The 15,594-nt window shown below is 36.4% G+C and overlaps 1 protein-coding gene across 3 annotated transcripts in view; it reads left to right on the top strand.

The window, feature by feature from the left end:
* The window catches only part of RCAN1 (regulator of calcineurin 1), a 101,853-nt gene extending 86,692 nt beyond the window's left edge, over window positions 1–15,161 (top strand). For 2 of the 3 annotated variants that reach the window (XM_036744815.1, XM_036744817.1), the window contains exons 2-4: window positions 7,212–7,385; window positions 12,023–12,182; window positions 13,440–15,161. In XM_036744815.1, coding sequence (XP_036600710.1) covers window positions 7,212–7,385; window positions 12,023–12,182; window positions 13,440–13,612 — 507 coding nt within the window. In that variant the 3' untranslated portion in view covers window positions 13,613–15,161. Of the gene's footprint in view, window positions 1–4,882; window positions 5,003–7,211; window positions 7,386–12,022; window positions 12,183–13,439 lie in introns of those variants that run through there. The other variant, XM_036744818.1, reaches the window with a different exon arrangement.
* The last annotated feature ends 433 nt before the right edge of the window (window positions 15,162–15,594 follow it).

Genomic DNA, 15,594 nt, shown 5'->3' with positions numbered 1-15,594 from the left:
TTAATACTTTTGTATTTTATATGAATCCTGACAGCCTAATTTAATTTTGCCGCTTCTTAAGGTAATAAACACTTTACTGAATGGCATCATCTTTTATAGCAACAACAACAAAATTATTCTTCCCTTATTATTTGCAAGGCATTGTGCTAGGAGCTGGGTGTACATAGGCAAAAATACAAAGTCCCCTGACCCCAAGGAGGTTACAGTCGACTGGGAGGGTACAAGTAAGTATACTACAGGGGGAAATGATTAGGGTAGAGATAACACTAACAGCTGGGAAAATGAGGAAAGAGGTAGCACTTGAATGGAGCCAAGTCCAAAATATCTAGGTGAATGCCCTGGCTATTCCACTTATTATATGACCTTAGCCAAATCACTTACCTCCCTGAGCCTCAGTTTCCTCATATGCAAAACAGTAATAACAATACTCATACTGGCTATTTTACAGGGCAGGTCTAAGGATCACGTGATACTATGTGTGTAAAAGTCTTCATAAACTCTAAATGCTACTTGCAAGCTGCTGTTATTCACTGAATGTGATCCAGCAGAAAGAGTACATTTTGATTGTAATGTTATTTAAGGCAGAGGTTATATATTCTTTTTTTATATAGTTATACATACCTAATCATGCAAAACATATTTCTTTATTAGTCCTGTTATAAAAGAAAACAGACCAAAATAAAAACCTAAAAAATATAAAGAAAGTTTTTTTTAAAAAAAGTATGCTTCAGTCTGTATTCAGATTCCATCAGTTCTTTTTCTGGGAATGGATAGCTTTTTCATGTTAAGTCCTTCAGAGTTGTCTTGGATCATTGTATTGCTGTGAGTAGCTAAGTCTGTCAAAATTGATCATCATACAATGTTGCTGTTACTGTGTACAACGTTCTCTTTATTCTACTCATTTCACTTTGCATCAGTTCATGTAAGTTTCTTTTTTCTGAGAGCATCTAACTCATCATTTCTTATGTCACAATAGTATTCCATCACAATCATATACCACAACTTGTTCTGCCATTCCCCAATTGATGGGCATCTCCTCAATTTCCAATTCTTTGTCACCAGAAAAGAGCTGCTATAAATATTTGGGCAGAGTTCCAAATTGCTCTTCATAATGGTTGAATCAATTCACAACTCCACCAATGGTGCATTAGTGTCTAAATTTTCCTACATCCTCTCCAATATTTATCTTCTTTTCTGTCCTATTAGCCATATTAGCCTCATACCTATTAGATATGAGGGTAGTACCTCAGTGTTGTTTTAATTTGCATTTCTCCAATGAATAATGATTTAGAGCATTTTTTTTATATGGCTATAGATAGCTTTGATTACTTCATCCGAAAACTGTCTATATTTTTTGATAATTTGTCAATTGGGGAATGGCTCTTATTTTTATAAATTTGACTTACTTCTCTATATATTTGAGAGATGAAGCCTTCATCAAAGATACTTGCTTCAAAAATTTTTTCACAATTATGATTAATAACCATATTTCCCTTCATCTTATTTCTCCCCTATTCTATTATCTCTCTCCTTTCACCCTGTCCCTCCTCAAAAGTGTTTTGCTTCTGACTATTGCCCACCCCATCCACCCTCCCTTCTATGATCACCCCACCTCCCTCTCCATCCCTTTCTCTTCCTACTTCCTATTTGAACTGTTTCTTTCTGGCTGCTTGTGATATTTTTTCCTTAACCTGGGAGTTCTGGAATTTAGCTATAATATCCCTGGAAGTTTTAATTTTGGGATCTCTTTCAGGAGGTGATTGATGGATTCTTTCAATTTCTATTTTACCCTCTGGTTCTAAAAGATCAGGAAAGTTTTCCTTGATGATTTCTTGAAAGATGATGTCTAGGCTCTTTTTTTAATTATGGCTTTCAGGAAGTCCAGCAATTTTTAAATTATCCCTCCTGGATCTTTTTTCCAGGTCAGTTGTTTTTCTAATAAGATATTTCACATTGTGTTCTATTTTTTCATCCTTTTGGTTTTTATTGTTTCTTGATGTCTCGTAGAGTCATTAGCTCCCATTTGCTCCATTCTAATTTTTAAGGAATAATTTTCTTCAGTAAGGTATTGTACCTCTTTTTCCATTTGGCAAATTCTGCTTTTCAAGGCATTCTTCTCCTTATTGAATTTTTGAACCTCTTTTACATTTGGCCTATTCTGTTTTCCAAGATGTTATTTTCTTCAGCATTTTTTGTGCCTCTTTTATCAAGCTGTTGACTCTTTTTTCATGCATCACTCTCATTTCTCTTCCCAATTTTTCCTCTACCTCTCTTACTTGTTTTTTAAAGTCCTTTTGACCTTCTTTGTCACCATAGTAACTTTCTGTGGTCAGAACTTTTTTCTGTTGTTTGCTCATTTTCCCAGCTTATTTCTTTACTTTCAACTCTTTGCTAAAATGGGGCTCTGCTTCCAGGGTGAAGGGCACACTGTTCCAAGCTTCAGGGTGTTTGTGCAGCTGTTTTCAGAGATACTTCTAGGGACCTGTAAGTTTTCAGCTCTTCCAAGGGGATATGATCTAAAAATAGGTTCATTTGCTGCTCTTCTAGTCTAGGAGTGACCACAAGCACCCTTTTCTGCCTTGGAACTGTGATAAGGGTCCTTGTTCCGTTGCTGCCGCAATCTCTGATGTGCTAGTGCTCCTCATCACCCAGGGACTGCCACCCAGGACTGCAACCTGGATCTAATATGGGCAAAACAACAGAGCCCTACCCCCAGTGCCAGCAGAGAGACCCCTGTAATCTCTTTGTGACCAGTTGTTTGACCCCCTTAACATCCATGGGCTGAGAGCTACGGAAGCAGCTGCTGCAGCTACTGATCCATTTACTGCCAAGACCAGCTCCTGGTTTGCTGATACCTGGTCTGTTCTGGTATGGCCTGTACTGGACTGCACTCCACTCTCAACCTGATGCAACAGGACTTTCCTGCCAAACTTTTAAGTTGTCTTGGGCTAGAAAATTATTTCACCCTGTCCTTTTGTGGGTTCTGCCACTCCAGGAATTGTTTTAGGGAAAAATTTAAAGGTCTTTGGAGGGATATGGGGAAGAGCTTAGGTGAGTCCCGGTCTCCAGGGAGTCCTTCCCCTCCAGAGGCTAACCTAATTTGTACAAATATTAATTAATATTTAGGTGTTAGAAATACAAAACTGTAACTGAGGGTTTAACAATGTTTTATCTGTTTGGAGAGCCCTAGGACTGAAACTGGAAGCTTAGTCCCCTACCCCTACCCCCCAGAGGATAGGAGAAAGTAGTTGTGGCAAGGAAGACAGCTGCCAGCTTTTCCCTCCCAATAGCCTCTAGCAAGTCAGTCTTGGAGGGGCCAAAAACTCCTGAAGTTCCTTCCCAACTCTCCAGTATACTTTCTCATTCTCTCTGATGTCATCCCTTCCCCAGAATGTATTTGCTGCACTTCCCTCCCTTACAGTGAGTATGAACTGAGCTTCCAGTCCAAGCCCAAGAGCTTTCCAAGAAGACAAACATTGGTGAACCTCTGGCTATATGAGTAAATCAGAGACATAGTTTTTGTTTGCTTAAAAAATGATGGCTTGAGAAAGCATAGTAATAATATATAATCTTGTTCATGCTTTGCAGGAATTGTCATGACATCTACAAGAAAAAAGTTGGTTGTATTTAAGGGATTAGTGATGATAAGGCATTAGCAATACAGGGCATACATTCTAGGAATTTGTCATTTTCTTTTCAATGAATGTTTTATTGTTTCTTCTAACTCTTTCAATAAGTCACCTCTTCTTAATTATAAATTCATTTATAATTGAATAGTCATGATATCCATTGATGAGACCATGTCAAATTACACATTAACTAAGCCCACATTTTCACATGAATTTTGCCCATGTTACAGTAGAAAAAAAGACTTAGCAATACACATGCAGCTGAAACACTTTTATCTTCTAACCTAAACATATGTATAATATGAATTATAAGTTATAGGAATAAAGGAGACATAGGATAGTATCGAGCAAAGCAACAGTTTGTATCATTTTCCTTATTTTAAAATAAACACATATAATAAACACTGTATACCAAAATTCCTCATGACAACTGCTGATTTATCCCTTGTTCATTATGAAAGTAAACCAGTAAGCTCTGAGCCAAATATATGCCCTGCCTTTCCTTTCTATCTATTCCTTTGGGCATATTCCCCTAAATCCAGGAAAGGAGTAAACATACTAAAAAGGCAATAAATTCTTGCTTTTTATTGACTTGAGCATTTAAAATAAATACAATCCCTCTTCTTAGGTGATTTTTTTCATCTCTTCCCTAGCACTGACACAATTCTATATTTTAATAGAAATGTACATTAATATAATTAATTTCTGGAGATTCAAAATACAAAATGAAAGTCTGTCATCAAAGAGTTTACATTCTTCTGTGTGGGTGAGGATTTGACCTATACACAAATGAGGATAATATGAGATATTATCCTGTGATGGAAGCAAAGGAGCTTTATCTGGTACTTTGAGAGTCTGTATGTCTTTCTTACAATCAGTTTCAGCAGCCTGTCCCACAGAGATGTTGCTACTATAACCTTAATAAGGGAGAGACTCTTGCAGAGAACTAGCAATTAATTGTAGTACAGGGAGACCAAAGTACTACATTTAAACTGCAGTTTCCTGAAAAGAAAAATTGTAAATTAGTTGTCACCTTGTGACAGAATTGGGATCAATAGAAGCTGATAATCATTGGTGTGAAAGATTGGGATTGAAGGAGTTAACCATCGTCTGTTAAAAGTCTGTTCAAGGACTAAGAGAGTTTAGCTATTATTTATTCTTGTGAGAGATTGGCACTGAGGTCAAGAGTCACTTCAAAGACTAGGAGAGTTTAACTATTGTTTTGTGAGAGAACCTGAAAAGACACTGTGAGAGACCTGAGTTTAACTCTCATTTAGATGAGACACCTTGAAGAGAACTCCTGAAAGACTTGGATATTGATTATTATCCTGAGAACTGTGTTTTAAGTCAAGAAGAATTCAATGGCAGTATTGGTGAGAATGTTCTATCATACTCTTTTCCCTCTGTTTTTGAAGAGCACAAACAGGCTATGAACTTTTCTCACTGTCAGTGCATTATAAATACTTTATGTTTTTGTATAGCTGTTTGCTACTGGAATAGTAGCAAATACGGGAATACGACCAGTAACATTGATGTTGTGTTAGCCTGTAAGAGCAGGGGTTTGAGATAGAGGAGCAAAACCATATGAGAAAAGCAATTTTTCTGGTTTACTTATTAACTAGGGTGGAAGCTTGAGGCTAAGTGATTAGTAAGAGATAGTGTGCATTTCTACTAATTTATTAGGAATTATCAAAACATGCTCGTTGACTGTCTTAGAACTCTGATAGAGAATTAATAAGAAAATGATTCAGTAGCAGGGAGAGAGGGGTAAGGACTAGTGTCTTGTAGACTCATATATATATATATATGTCCAGTCCACCAATCTTAACTGCTCTGCTTATTGGGAGTCTTCATCTTGTACCTGTTAGATTTCTATAATGTAAACCAAACATTGTAAGTCAGGGTACCTGGACTTTTATTCCTAGTGCTGACTCTAATCTCATCAAGAAAAAATAAGCAGCTCAGGCTAGATGTTCTCTAACATTCTATGAATTTACAGCAATTTGTGTAACTTAAGATTTTGGGGGGAGAAATATGAGTGGATATAAATAGAAGTCACCTTATCATGGTACAGTGCATAGAGTGTTAGATTTGAAGACAAGAAGATGGGAGCTTGAATCCCTTCTTCAGCCTTTAACTTCCTAGAACCTCTGTTTTCTCATCTATAAAATTGAAATAACGATAGTATCTATATCCCAGGAGTTTGGGGACGGATCAAATGAAAGAACAAATGTAAAGCATTTTGCAAACCTCAAAGCATTATAGAGATACTGTTATTGTTAATTGCTATAAAAAATAAAATATAAGCATTCTACAAACACTTTTTAAGCAAGATACTATGCTATGTCCTGGGGATGCAGAGGCAAAAATGAAATTATCTGTGTCCTCAAGGACCTTACATTCTTGAGGCAGGGGTGGAGGGTGGGATATCACACGTAAGCAAAGCAGTATAATATAAAGCAGAGCAAGAAAGAAGCAAGGGAAAGAGACAAAGAAAGGATCAAATGTTCTGGGAATACTAGAAAAGGAGAAGAACACCATTGGGTGAAGGGATTGGGGTCAGATTGGAGAGCTTTTAGATAACCTTCTAGCTCATTTTTCCTTGATTCATTTCTTTATAGCTGCATAGTATCTTTTGTTTGCTTCCCATGTTAGATTATGATAAATTGCTTTTTGGAGTAGTAACATGCTGCCAAATTTAGATGAGCTCTTAATAGTGGATTTATAATGAGAACATTGATGATATCTGTTTTTAAATGAAATAATGTTGTCTATATTCTATCTATAAACTTCTAATAATAAATAAAACAAGTTTTTATTTCTATGATTTCATACAATTTCACAATAATTGTGCATCTACATAATAGCTCAGAGAGGCAAAAATGTATAAGTATTCTAAAACCAGTATGTCAAAAAACTATTTGTTTTACAAATTGTTTTGTTAATAATGAGTGAAAGGATAAAATAGATAAATTTTTAGTTTCCTCCATTGAATTGAATCCTTTTTCACTAACTTGTTTTAAACTTATTTTCCATAAAAATGGACTTTAGAATGGCATTATTATTTTTTAAGCCTTGCATAAATGGTTCTCTACATTTGAGTAGTACCGGTCTACAAATGGTGGTTTCTATGTATTTCCACAAAAATAAGTGGAAGTAAGCCTTAAACATTGGTTTTTTATTCAACCAAGTACAGTTAGAGAATACATTCTGAAAGTCAGTAAACTTAAGCTACATCAAATTAAGGAAATTTGAGAGTTTCAGGGCTGAGATTAGAAAACACCTTGTTCCTGATTCTCCAGGTTCCCCAGGGGAGTCAGGGTGGAATGAGAGAGACCAATCACAAAATAAAAGGTTGCATATCAAATCTTATTGGGGGGCTGTGTTACAATATTTTATCTGAATGGGAAGGCTGAATTTCTGCCCTTTACATTACTGAAGGAAGTAAAAATTTGTCAGTTCCTAAAATAATTGGGAGCAGCTCAACCTAGCTGAGTTCCCCTGTATGTTGTCAGTCATCTAAGAAAGAGACCCTGAAAAATTTGCTGAAATATAGTAACCACTCTTTTTGTCATTTTTCAGGCCAAATTTGAATCTCTCTTCAGAACATATGACAAGGACATCACATTTCAGTATTTTAAGAGCTTCAAACGAGTACGAATAAACTTCAGTAACCCATTGTCTGCAGCAGATGCCCGACTGCAGCTTCATAAAACCGAGTTTCTTGGGAAGGAAATGAAATTATATTTTGCTCAGGTAAGTTGGAATAAGTACTCTTTCTATACACAGGTGTTCTGCTGCTACAACTTATGAATTGACCTAAAAATCCAAACTTGAGACTTGTCAAATTTGGTAGTGACTCGAAAGAAAGAAAACTGGTGTCATCCTTTTAATAGCATCTAAGATGGGCAGGTCACATTTTGTTTTGTTTATAAGGAACATAAAAGTACGGGGATAGAATCTATTGAGGTGTATTTTAAATCAACCATGGAAATCAGTAGAAATGCACGAGTGAACGAGTGGCTTTGTATAGTGATGATTTATGGAAGGAAGTAGAAAATAATACTGATTTCATTCATTCACTTCTTTCCTTTAAATATTTTCTTTTATAAACTCGATAGCTTTCAACAAACACGTCTTTCAGGTTCACAAAGAAAAGCCAAAAGATCATACATTAAATCATAAGCTTTTCAATATTTATAGCAAATATGCATAAATATGCAAATTGACATTAACAAAGTAGTATCAGATTTGTCATATTTGTTTACATGTGTGCTCATTTTTTTATGTTTTCCAGATGTTGTTGCTATTATATTGTTTTCACATGTAGGGAGTACCATGATTTAGTTGCTTATGGGAAGTAGGGCAAAGGCACTATCTCAGCCAGATCCACCCTGCCCTTTTCAGTCCTTCTACTGAGTTGATTTGCAGGGCAACCTGGAGGATTATGGAGAGATGAAAAACTTCTCATTCCAGCACCACCCAGCTCCTTTACGATTTGCTAAGTGCAGTATAATTTGAAAAGGATTCAGGCTAGTGCCCAAGTTTTGAAGGAAATTAAAAGGAACTTCAAACTGTAACTGAAATGAGTTTATACCGAGCAACCCTAACCAGCCACAGGAGAATAGGAGTTAAGTGATAGACTCAAACATGCTCAAGGCCTTCTGTTTCTAGCTATTTTGGCTTTTTGGCTAAGGTTTGCATCTCAAAAAAAGCTAAAGATAGCTGGGACTGTGACATTAAAGGACTGGCCAGCCCTATGGATTCTACAGGGAAGAAACTGCATCACACTTGAAGGTCAGTCCAGTCTCAGCAAAGAGCAGTAGCAGTCAAGTTAAGAAGCTTCACTGCTGGGAAAACACACAAAAAGACTGTAGCTGAAGAAGCCACATTACAAGTGGCCATCAGCAGAGAGCAGCAGCAGCTCAGCAAAGACACCTCTCAGAGTGCAGGGTGACGGTTACACCCAAGGAAGCCATCCACTCTACAAGAAATAGAAATTGTTCTCGCCCTAGCCATGTGTGTATCCCTGTGTGTGTTCTCTGGTTATGCATATTGTGGTATAGTCCTCTGTGGGAGGGAAGGCACAGTCATGCAGAATACAGATGGCTCACACCTCTGACGCTGCAGAGCCACCAACATGCCCCATGACATTATCGCCCTCCTGTTTTCTGAGCTTGTTTTCTGAACAACTGCTGCCCTCTGCTGACAGATCCACTGAGGAGTAACACTGGGGCCAAGTGGAACTGGCAAGCCTTTGCCCTACTTTCCACAAGTAATCAAAAATCTCTGTAGTCCCTTCTCTCTTCATAGTTGTAATTTGTGCATAGTCATGCTTTTTTAGCCTACTTTCTTTATTCTATTTCAATTCAGTCTTGCTGCATTTCTTCATAGTCTTCATCTTTGCTATTTCTCATGATATAATAGGGCAGCTAGGTAGAGGGCTTGGAGTCAAGAAGACTCTTCCTGAGTTCAAATCTGGCCTCAGAGATTTAATAGCTGTGTGACCCTGAGCAAGTCACTTGACCCTGTTTGCCTTGGTTCCTAATCTGTAAAATGAGCTCCAGAAAGAAACAGCAAGCCACTCCATTACCTTTTCCAAGAAAACCCCAAATGGAGTCACGAAGAGTTGCACACTACTGAAAAACAACACAACATGATGCAATATTACGTTATGTTCACATACCACAATTCAAATATTCCCTGATCTTTAGATATCCAGATTGTTTCCAATTTTGTTGCAATTACAAGAATGCTGTTTAAATAATTTTATTAAAAATTATTTCTATTATATAAATGTATATACTGTATAAGTATATATAAATATAAAATATAAATACATTGTATATAAATATCATATAAATATATAACAATCATTTGGGGGACTATTAATAACATCCTTTAATTATAGTCCAAATAACAGTTCCACTGAATCCAAGGGTATTAAGCAGCATTCATTTTTTTCTCACTCTGCATCTTCAGAGAGAAAACTTCCAAAAACTGTGAGTTGGAAAATAATTTTGTTTTTATTTACATAACTAGTCTAGGCCTGACATATCTATACATATATGTGTATGTGTCTCTATATGCATATGCATATATAGTTTTCATATTGTAATTTGTTCTTAGGTCAGGACTGTAGGTTTGCTCCATGTTCACCTCACATGGTGCCTAGTTCTGTGCTCAGCTCACAGCAAATAATAAATACTTGCATCAAAAAGTTTAGCTAATAGCTCTAGTCTCAATCCTTAAAGCCAACCATGAAAAGAGTCGCACCTAAAACAAGTAGTATATTTTTAATAAATTTTTAATTGTGCCTGCATACATACCATTCTGGGGGAGGGAGGTACGTGAGCTCCCCATTCACCACCATCAGGAACTTTGTCGTTATGACATTGATAAGCACAAGAAAGGACTAAGTCATAAACCCAATAGGTTTTTACTAATTTCTTAATTTGTAAGCCCTTTATAAGTTACAGTGTATTTTCACATATATTATTATCTCCTTTAGGCTGCATATATCATGAGTTAGTGTTATTATTGTAACCTGAGACCTAAAGAATTTAAGTGACTTGCCCAAAGTCACGTAACTTAAATGGAGGCACTATCATCAAACCTTTTCTATTTGTTTATAGATCCTGCGCATTTTCCCTCCTCTTCTGCTATGCCAGTTTCTGAAAAAATTCCTTCTGTCTGTGTGGGTCACCAGCCTAGACCCCACTTTATCTGATATCTAGTTCAATGCTCTTTCCACTGTCCTGTGCTATTAATAGTAATATATTGAGAGTAATCTCAAGGGGCCAAGGAAAGGAAGTCTTAAGGGAATGAGTTTTGGAAATGTTACTGCTAAGCTGAAGGAAAGAATTTTCATATGAGTTTTCCATCTTCCTAATTACGTCAGTTATTTCATTAGGGTGCGATGTATTTCAATGGGAGCTCAAGAAATGGGCTTTTAGTAGAAGATTGTTAACTAATAAAAGCAAAGCTTTAAAATGGCAAGCCTCTTCTGACATAATGCTAGTAGTACTTTCTCTTCAAATTAGGAGTCATTCTCTACCTCTTGACCAAAGGTTCCCGATGACCTTAATCTTTTGCTGTCAAGTTACTCTCTTCTCATCATCTTTTAGCCTATGCCCTTTACCTGCTTATCATCTTATTTGGTGAAACCTTGTCTTCAGTTTTTGTGGATATTTATTTTAAACATTTGCCAACTTGTTCTTTTTCCATTTTTCTTGTTCTCCTAGAAAGTAGACTTTTCAAATCTTTAATCTTTAATAGATTAATTTAAAAGCTTTAACAGATTTTTTCACTTTTACCAGGAATATAACTTAAAGATGCTATTAATAGCCAGAAAAAGATCTATTTTTGCAGATATGATTTTAGCAACACTCTTTGTAATAATATAATAAATAATAATAAACCTCATTGAGCTAAAACACAGAGCCAATGTTACAGAGGTAATGTGGATTTGATGAAAAGATTGGGCTGAAATTGAACAAAGACTTCTAGTCCTATCTCTGCAACTAAGTCATGTGGGATCTTGAACAAATCTCAGGTTCTCCATCTATAAATTTAGAAAGTTAGACTATGATATGTTTGAGGCCCCCTACCCTAAAAAAATTCCAAGTGTTTAAGATGGCTACATGATTCCAACATAATTACTAAAGCTCCTCCAAGGCAGTTAACCAGGAGGCTACTAGGTCTATGGATAGAGTTCAGGGGGTCCATGAACTTAATGGACCTAGAAAAAATTATTTATTTTCACTAACCTCTAACTAAAATGTAACATTTTCTTCAATTACAAATGTAGTCAACAAAAATCTTACTCTGAGAAACTGAGTCCATTGTCTTCCCCAAAGTGCAAAAGGTTGAGAACTCCTAATCTATACCTGTAAGCTTTACTAAGAGGGTGCTCTAAGTGTAAAACAATTATTTTTAAAAGCTTGCATATATTTACTAATGTGATTACATAGGATTGATATATGTTATTTCATATGCCCACAGTAAGCCTTTGTGCAAAGTAGGGCAGGGATTTTTATCCTTATTTATTACCATCCCGACATCTCTGAGCCCAAGATTTGGAAAGTGGGAGTCAGAGAGTTTCAACGCTTTGCCTGTGGTCACACAGCTAACTAGGCAATATGATTTGTTTAAGGATCTTTTTCCCTGACTATGGTAAGGTCATTTTAGAATTATTGCTAGATTCACAAGTGTTTTTATGCCTGAGCATTTTTTTTTCAGTTTCACAACTGTCTTTTCAGGCATCTCAGTTATGTTTAATAGTTTATGATGCACTAGATTATAGTACCATGAGAGAGCCTTGTTCATATGCTTTAATTCCCTGCTGAAGAATCCTTCTGAAAATGTTCATGCCGATGTTCTTTTCTCTTTAGACTTTGCACATAGGAAGTTCACACTTGGCTCCACCTAATCCGGACAAGCAGTTTTTGATTTCTCCTCCTGCCTCTCCGCCTGTTGGCTGGAAACAAGTGGAAGATGCTACTCCAGTCATTAATTATGATCTTTTATATGCTATCTCCAAGCTAGGGCCAGGTAAGGACTATTCTTATGACCAATGTAACAATGGTAGAAGTCTGGGGCGAGAAGCAAAAGAATGTAAGAGGAAGAGGAGATTGTAAAGATGTTAAAATTCAAAGATAGCCGCCTTTCCCATCGGCTTTTTCATTTCATACAATTTAAACCAAGTACATTTTTATTCTTCCTCAGAGCCATTTTTGTTCAGTTCAGTTTAACAGGCATTTATTATAGGCTTAATGTCTTTTTCAGTGGAAAGCTTTTGGGGGGTGGAGGTGGGAGAGAGAAAAAAAATAAAAATTTTTGATCAGAAAAAAATTATGTTTTAAGTCCCTGATGTCCTTTATTGCCTCATTGTAGCACAAAGGTAACCCTGCAATTTCCAGGCTATCTTAATGGAATACAAGTTCTGACATGATCTACTGAGATAAAAAGACTTCAGATAGAGGCCCAGTGATGGGCTATCTGTCTGAGGACAAACCTCACTAAATTTAAGAACCGTTCATTAGCAGGCTGGCTGTAGGAGAACTGAAAACAAAGCAAAAGCCATGGAAACCGTCTATTATGGCACGGATAGATATTTGTCCATCTTTTCAAAGGAGAAAACACACTGATACTTGGATAAGCCCTCAAAGTATTAGTGTTGACTGTTTCACAGGTACACTTGAGCAGTAAGAATGAAAATACTCAGCGCCAAGATGAAATTGGTAATCACCTAGTTTGTCAATTTGCCTCAGGGTACAAAATAAGCCTCTCAATAGGTCTGTTGTCAAATTTTTTTCTGTCATTACATCATTACAAATCAGCTGCAAATTTCTTTTTATTTCAGAAGAATTGGGTGCTGTGGGAGTGGGTTTTTTATTATTCTTGTTTTTTAGGAATAATTCACCAAATACAGGAAATTACAGAATCTTATCTACAGAGATTCTTGACCTAGGGTTTATGAATTTGATTTTTAAAATTTTAGATTGAAATAAACATATTTCAGTATAACTGGTTTCCTTCATAATCTGTGTATTTTATTTTATACATTTAGAAATATTCTGAGAATGTGTTTATAGCTCTTCAGAGGGTTCATCACATGCAAAAAAGGCTAATCCTTGGTCTAGCCATGACGAATACCTGTCTCCCTAACTTTATTCATTTTTCCTTGGCCGGTTACTCAAACTGATGTGTACTCTAGCCAGCCACATTTCCATTTACTACCTCTTGGTTTTGTTTTCACACGTATTAGGGGTGTTTCTAAGGTGTCCTGTGATTGTTTTCCACTCACAGGTGAAAAATATGAATTGCATGCAGCAACCGACACCACTCCCAGTGTGGTGGTCCATGTATGTGAGAGCGATCAGGAAAATGAAGAGGATGATGAGGCCGAAGGAATGAAGAAACCCAAACCAAAAATTATTCAGACAAGAAGACCAGAGTACACACCTATTCATTTAAGCTGAACTGGCATAATGGCATAGATGAATTCCAAACCACTGTTCATTCATAGGGAGTAATCTTTTACTGTGGAAATGTCAGGTCATGGTTTTTGTGGTGGCAACAAAGATGGGTAGCTACGGCGAGATTTCTAGTTCATGTTGCTCAGAAAAGAATCAAGGAGCCACCTGGCTCCTTGTTCTCAGTGCTGCACATCAGTTAGTGTTCATGGAGCCCTAGAATGGCCTTATGCCCATCACTGAGTTAATGATGATCAGACATTTGGGAAAGAATTGACAAAGCTAATAAGTGACACTTGTACTTGTTCTTTTCAGGTGGGCTGTTTTGGTTTTTTGTTTTTATTTTGTTTCAGAGAAAAGATGATCACAGGTGTAGGGAGAACTTTATGTTGCTACACAATCTACAATTATAGAATTCATCATCTGGTGGGCTACAGTCATTGTGTGGAATACATACATAGTACAGTAGCATTGTTTAAAACACACAAACATACAATGTGGGAATTTTGAAATCTTTTCTTTTTCCTTAAGTTTTCTTATTTTTGTGCATGTGCAGTTGCTGATTTTCCAAACTAACTGTTGTGTTAGTGTCTTGTTGAGTTTCTTTGTTGTTTTATATTTTGATATTTATTGCCCTTCCAGATCCTAGTCCTCTGTTTTTGGTGACACTCGATTTACAGCTGGAATGCATTCACTGACATCTTACTTGGTGCCGTTTGTAACTGTGCTTTCCAAAAGAAATTGATCTGGATTTTAATATTCATATGTGGGATTCAGCATGAAGAATTAAGGAAATAGCATTTTTATTGCACAATTTAGCCAGTGGATAGTCTTAGTTTAGTTATTTTTGTTGGGATCTGGGTTTATTTAATGTTTGTTAAAATATGAATGCTAGCTGTAGGCCTGCTTAGGGAATATTGGCACAAATATTTTGATTTTTTTTCCACTGAAATATGAAAATAAACTTAAACTTGTAAATAAAGTTGTTAAAGTATATTCATAGCTGTGTATAGCTGGGTGAAAATATGGCAGTGGGAGACTATTGCAAAGCATAATTACTTGTGTATCTGTATGTTGTAGAAGATGCTGTTAAACGTTTTTAACAGAGTTTGGGTTCAAAGCATGTGAAGTGGATAGTAAATGTGTGATTAGAGAAGAGGGATGCAGTGCCTTTCCCCAAATTTCAAGTGGTATTCTACTATCTACACATGTCATTTTTTTCCTTGTTGCAATGTGTATGTCCGTCCAGTAAATAAGTGTTTCATGTTGAAGTACTTAATGCCAAATGACAATGCATGCCTCAGAAATTTGAAATATGGTTTCCCTGAAGGAACAGTAAGTTTGGAAGCTACTCGTTAGTTACTATGATCAAGAATGTAGTCGAATGCTCTCAGAACTCTGTTTACAACGCACCAGGAGGAAAAACTACCATTGCATAGCTGTGCAAGTGTTTCTAGTTGTGTGGTTTTTAATTGGAGAACCTAACCTTGAGACATCATTTTTTTAAAACTGCATTCTATAATAAATTGGCACAATATGCTCTTTGTGCAAACAATTTCTACTCTGTTTTTTTTGGGCAGTATCAATTTTGAGCTCCAAATACATCGTAAATCAAAATCCAGTGCAAGTAGTTTGGGACTAGCAGATCCTGAGCCTTCGCTGTGGATCCTGTAGTATACACCGTATGCTTGGTAAAGAAGTGAATAAAAATCAGATTCAGGAGTTAGCATTTCCTGTGTGCATGAAGGTTCGCACAAAACCCTCGAGTTCCATAATTCCATTTAGTTCCACTAAAAAAAGAAGAGGTGCCTGTGACTTTTATGTCTATTAAGAAATGTCTAAATGTGTATAGATAGCACCCACATTGTAAATGGGATTTGTTATAAAAGTTTATTTGGAACTCATAAGAATTTTTTAACCTTAGAACCATTTTGATAATTTAGGCGGTCCAGCCAAACCACAAAAAACTATATAACCGATTTGGAGTT

Source organism: Trichosurus vulpecula, chromosome 2 (genome assembly GCF_011100635.1).
Source record: "Trichosurus vulpecula isolate mTriVul1 chromosome 2, mTriVul1.pri, whole genome shotgun sequence".
Taxonomy (NCBI): Eukaryota; Metazoa; Chordata; class Mammalia; order Diprotodontia; family Phalangeridae; genus Trichosurus; species Trichosurus vulpecula.
This window is presented reverse-complemented; position numbering and strand designations above follow the sequence as displayed.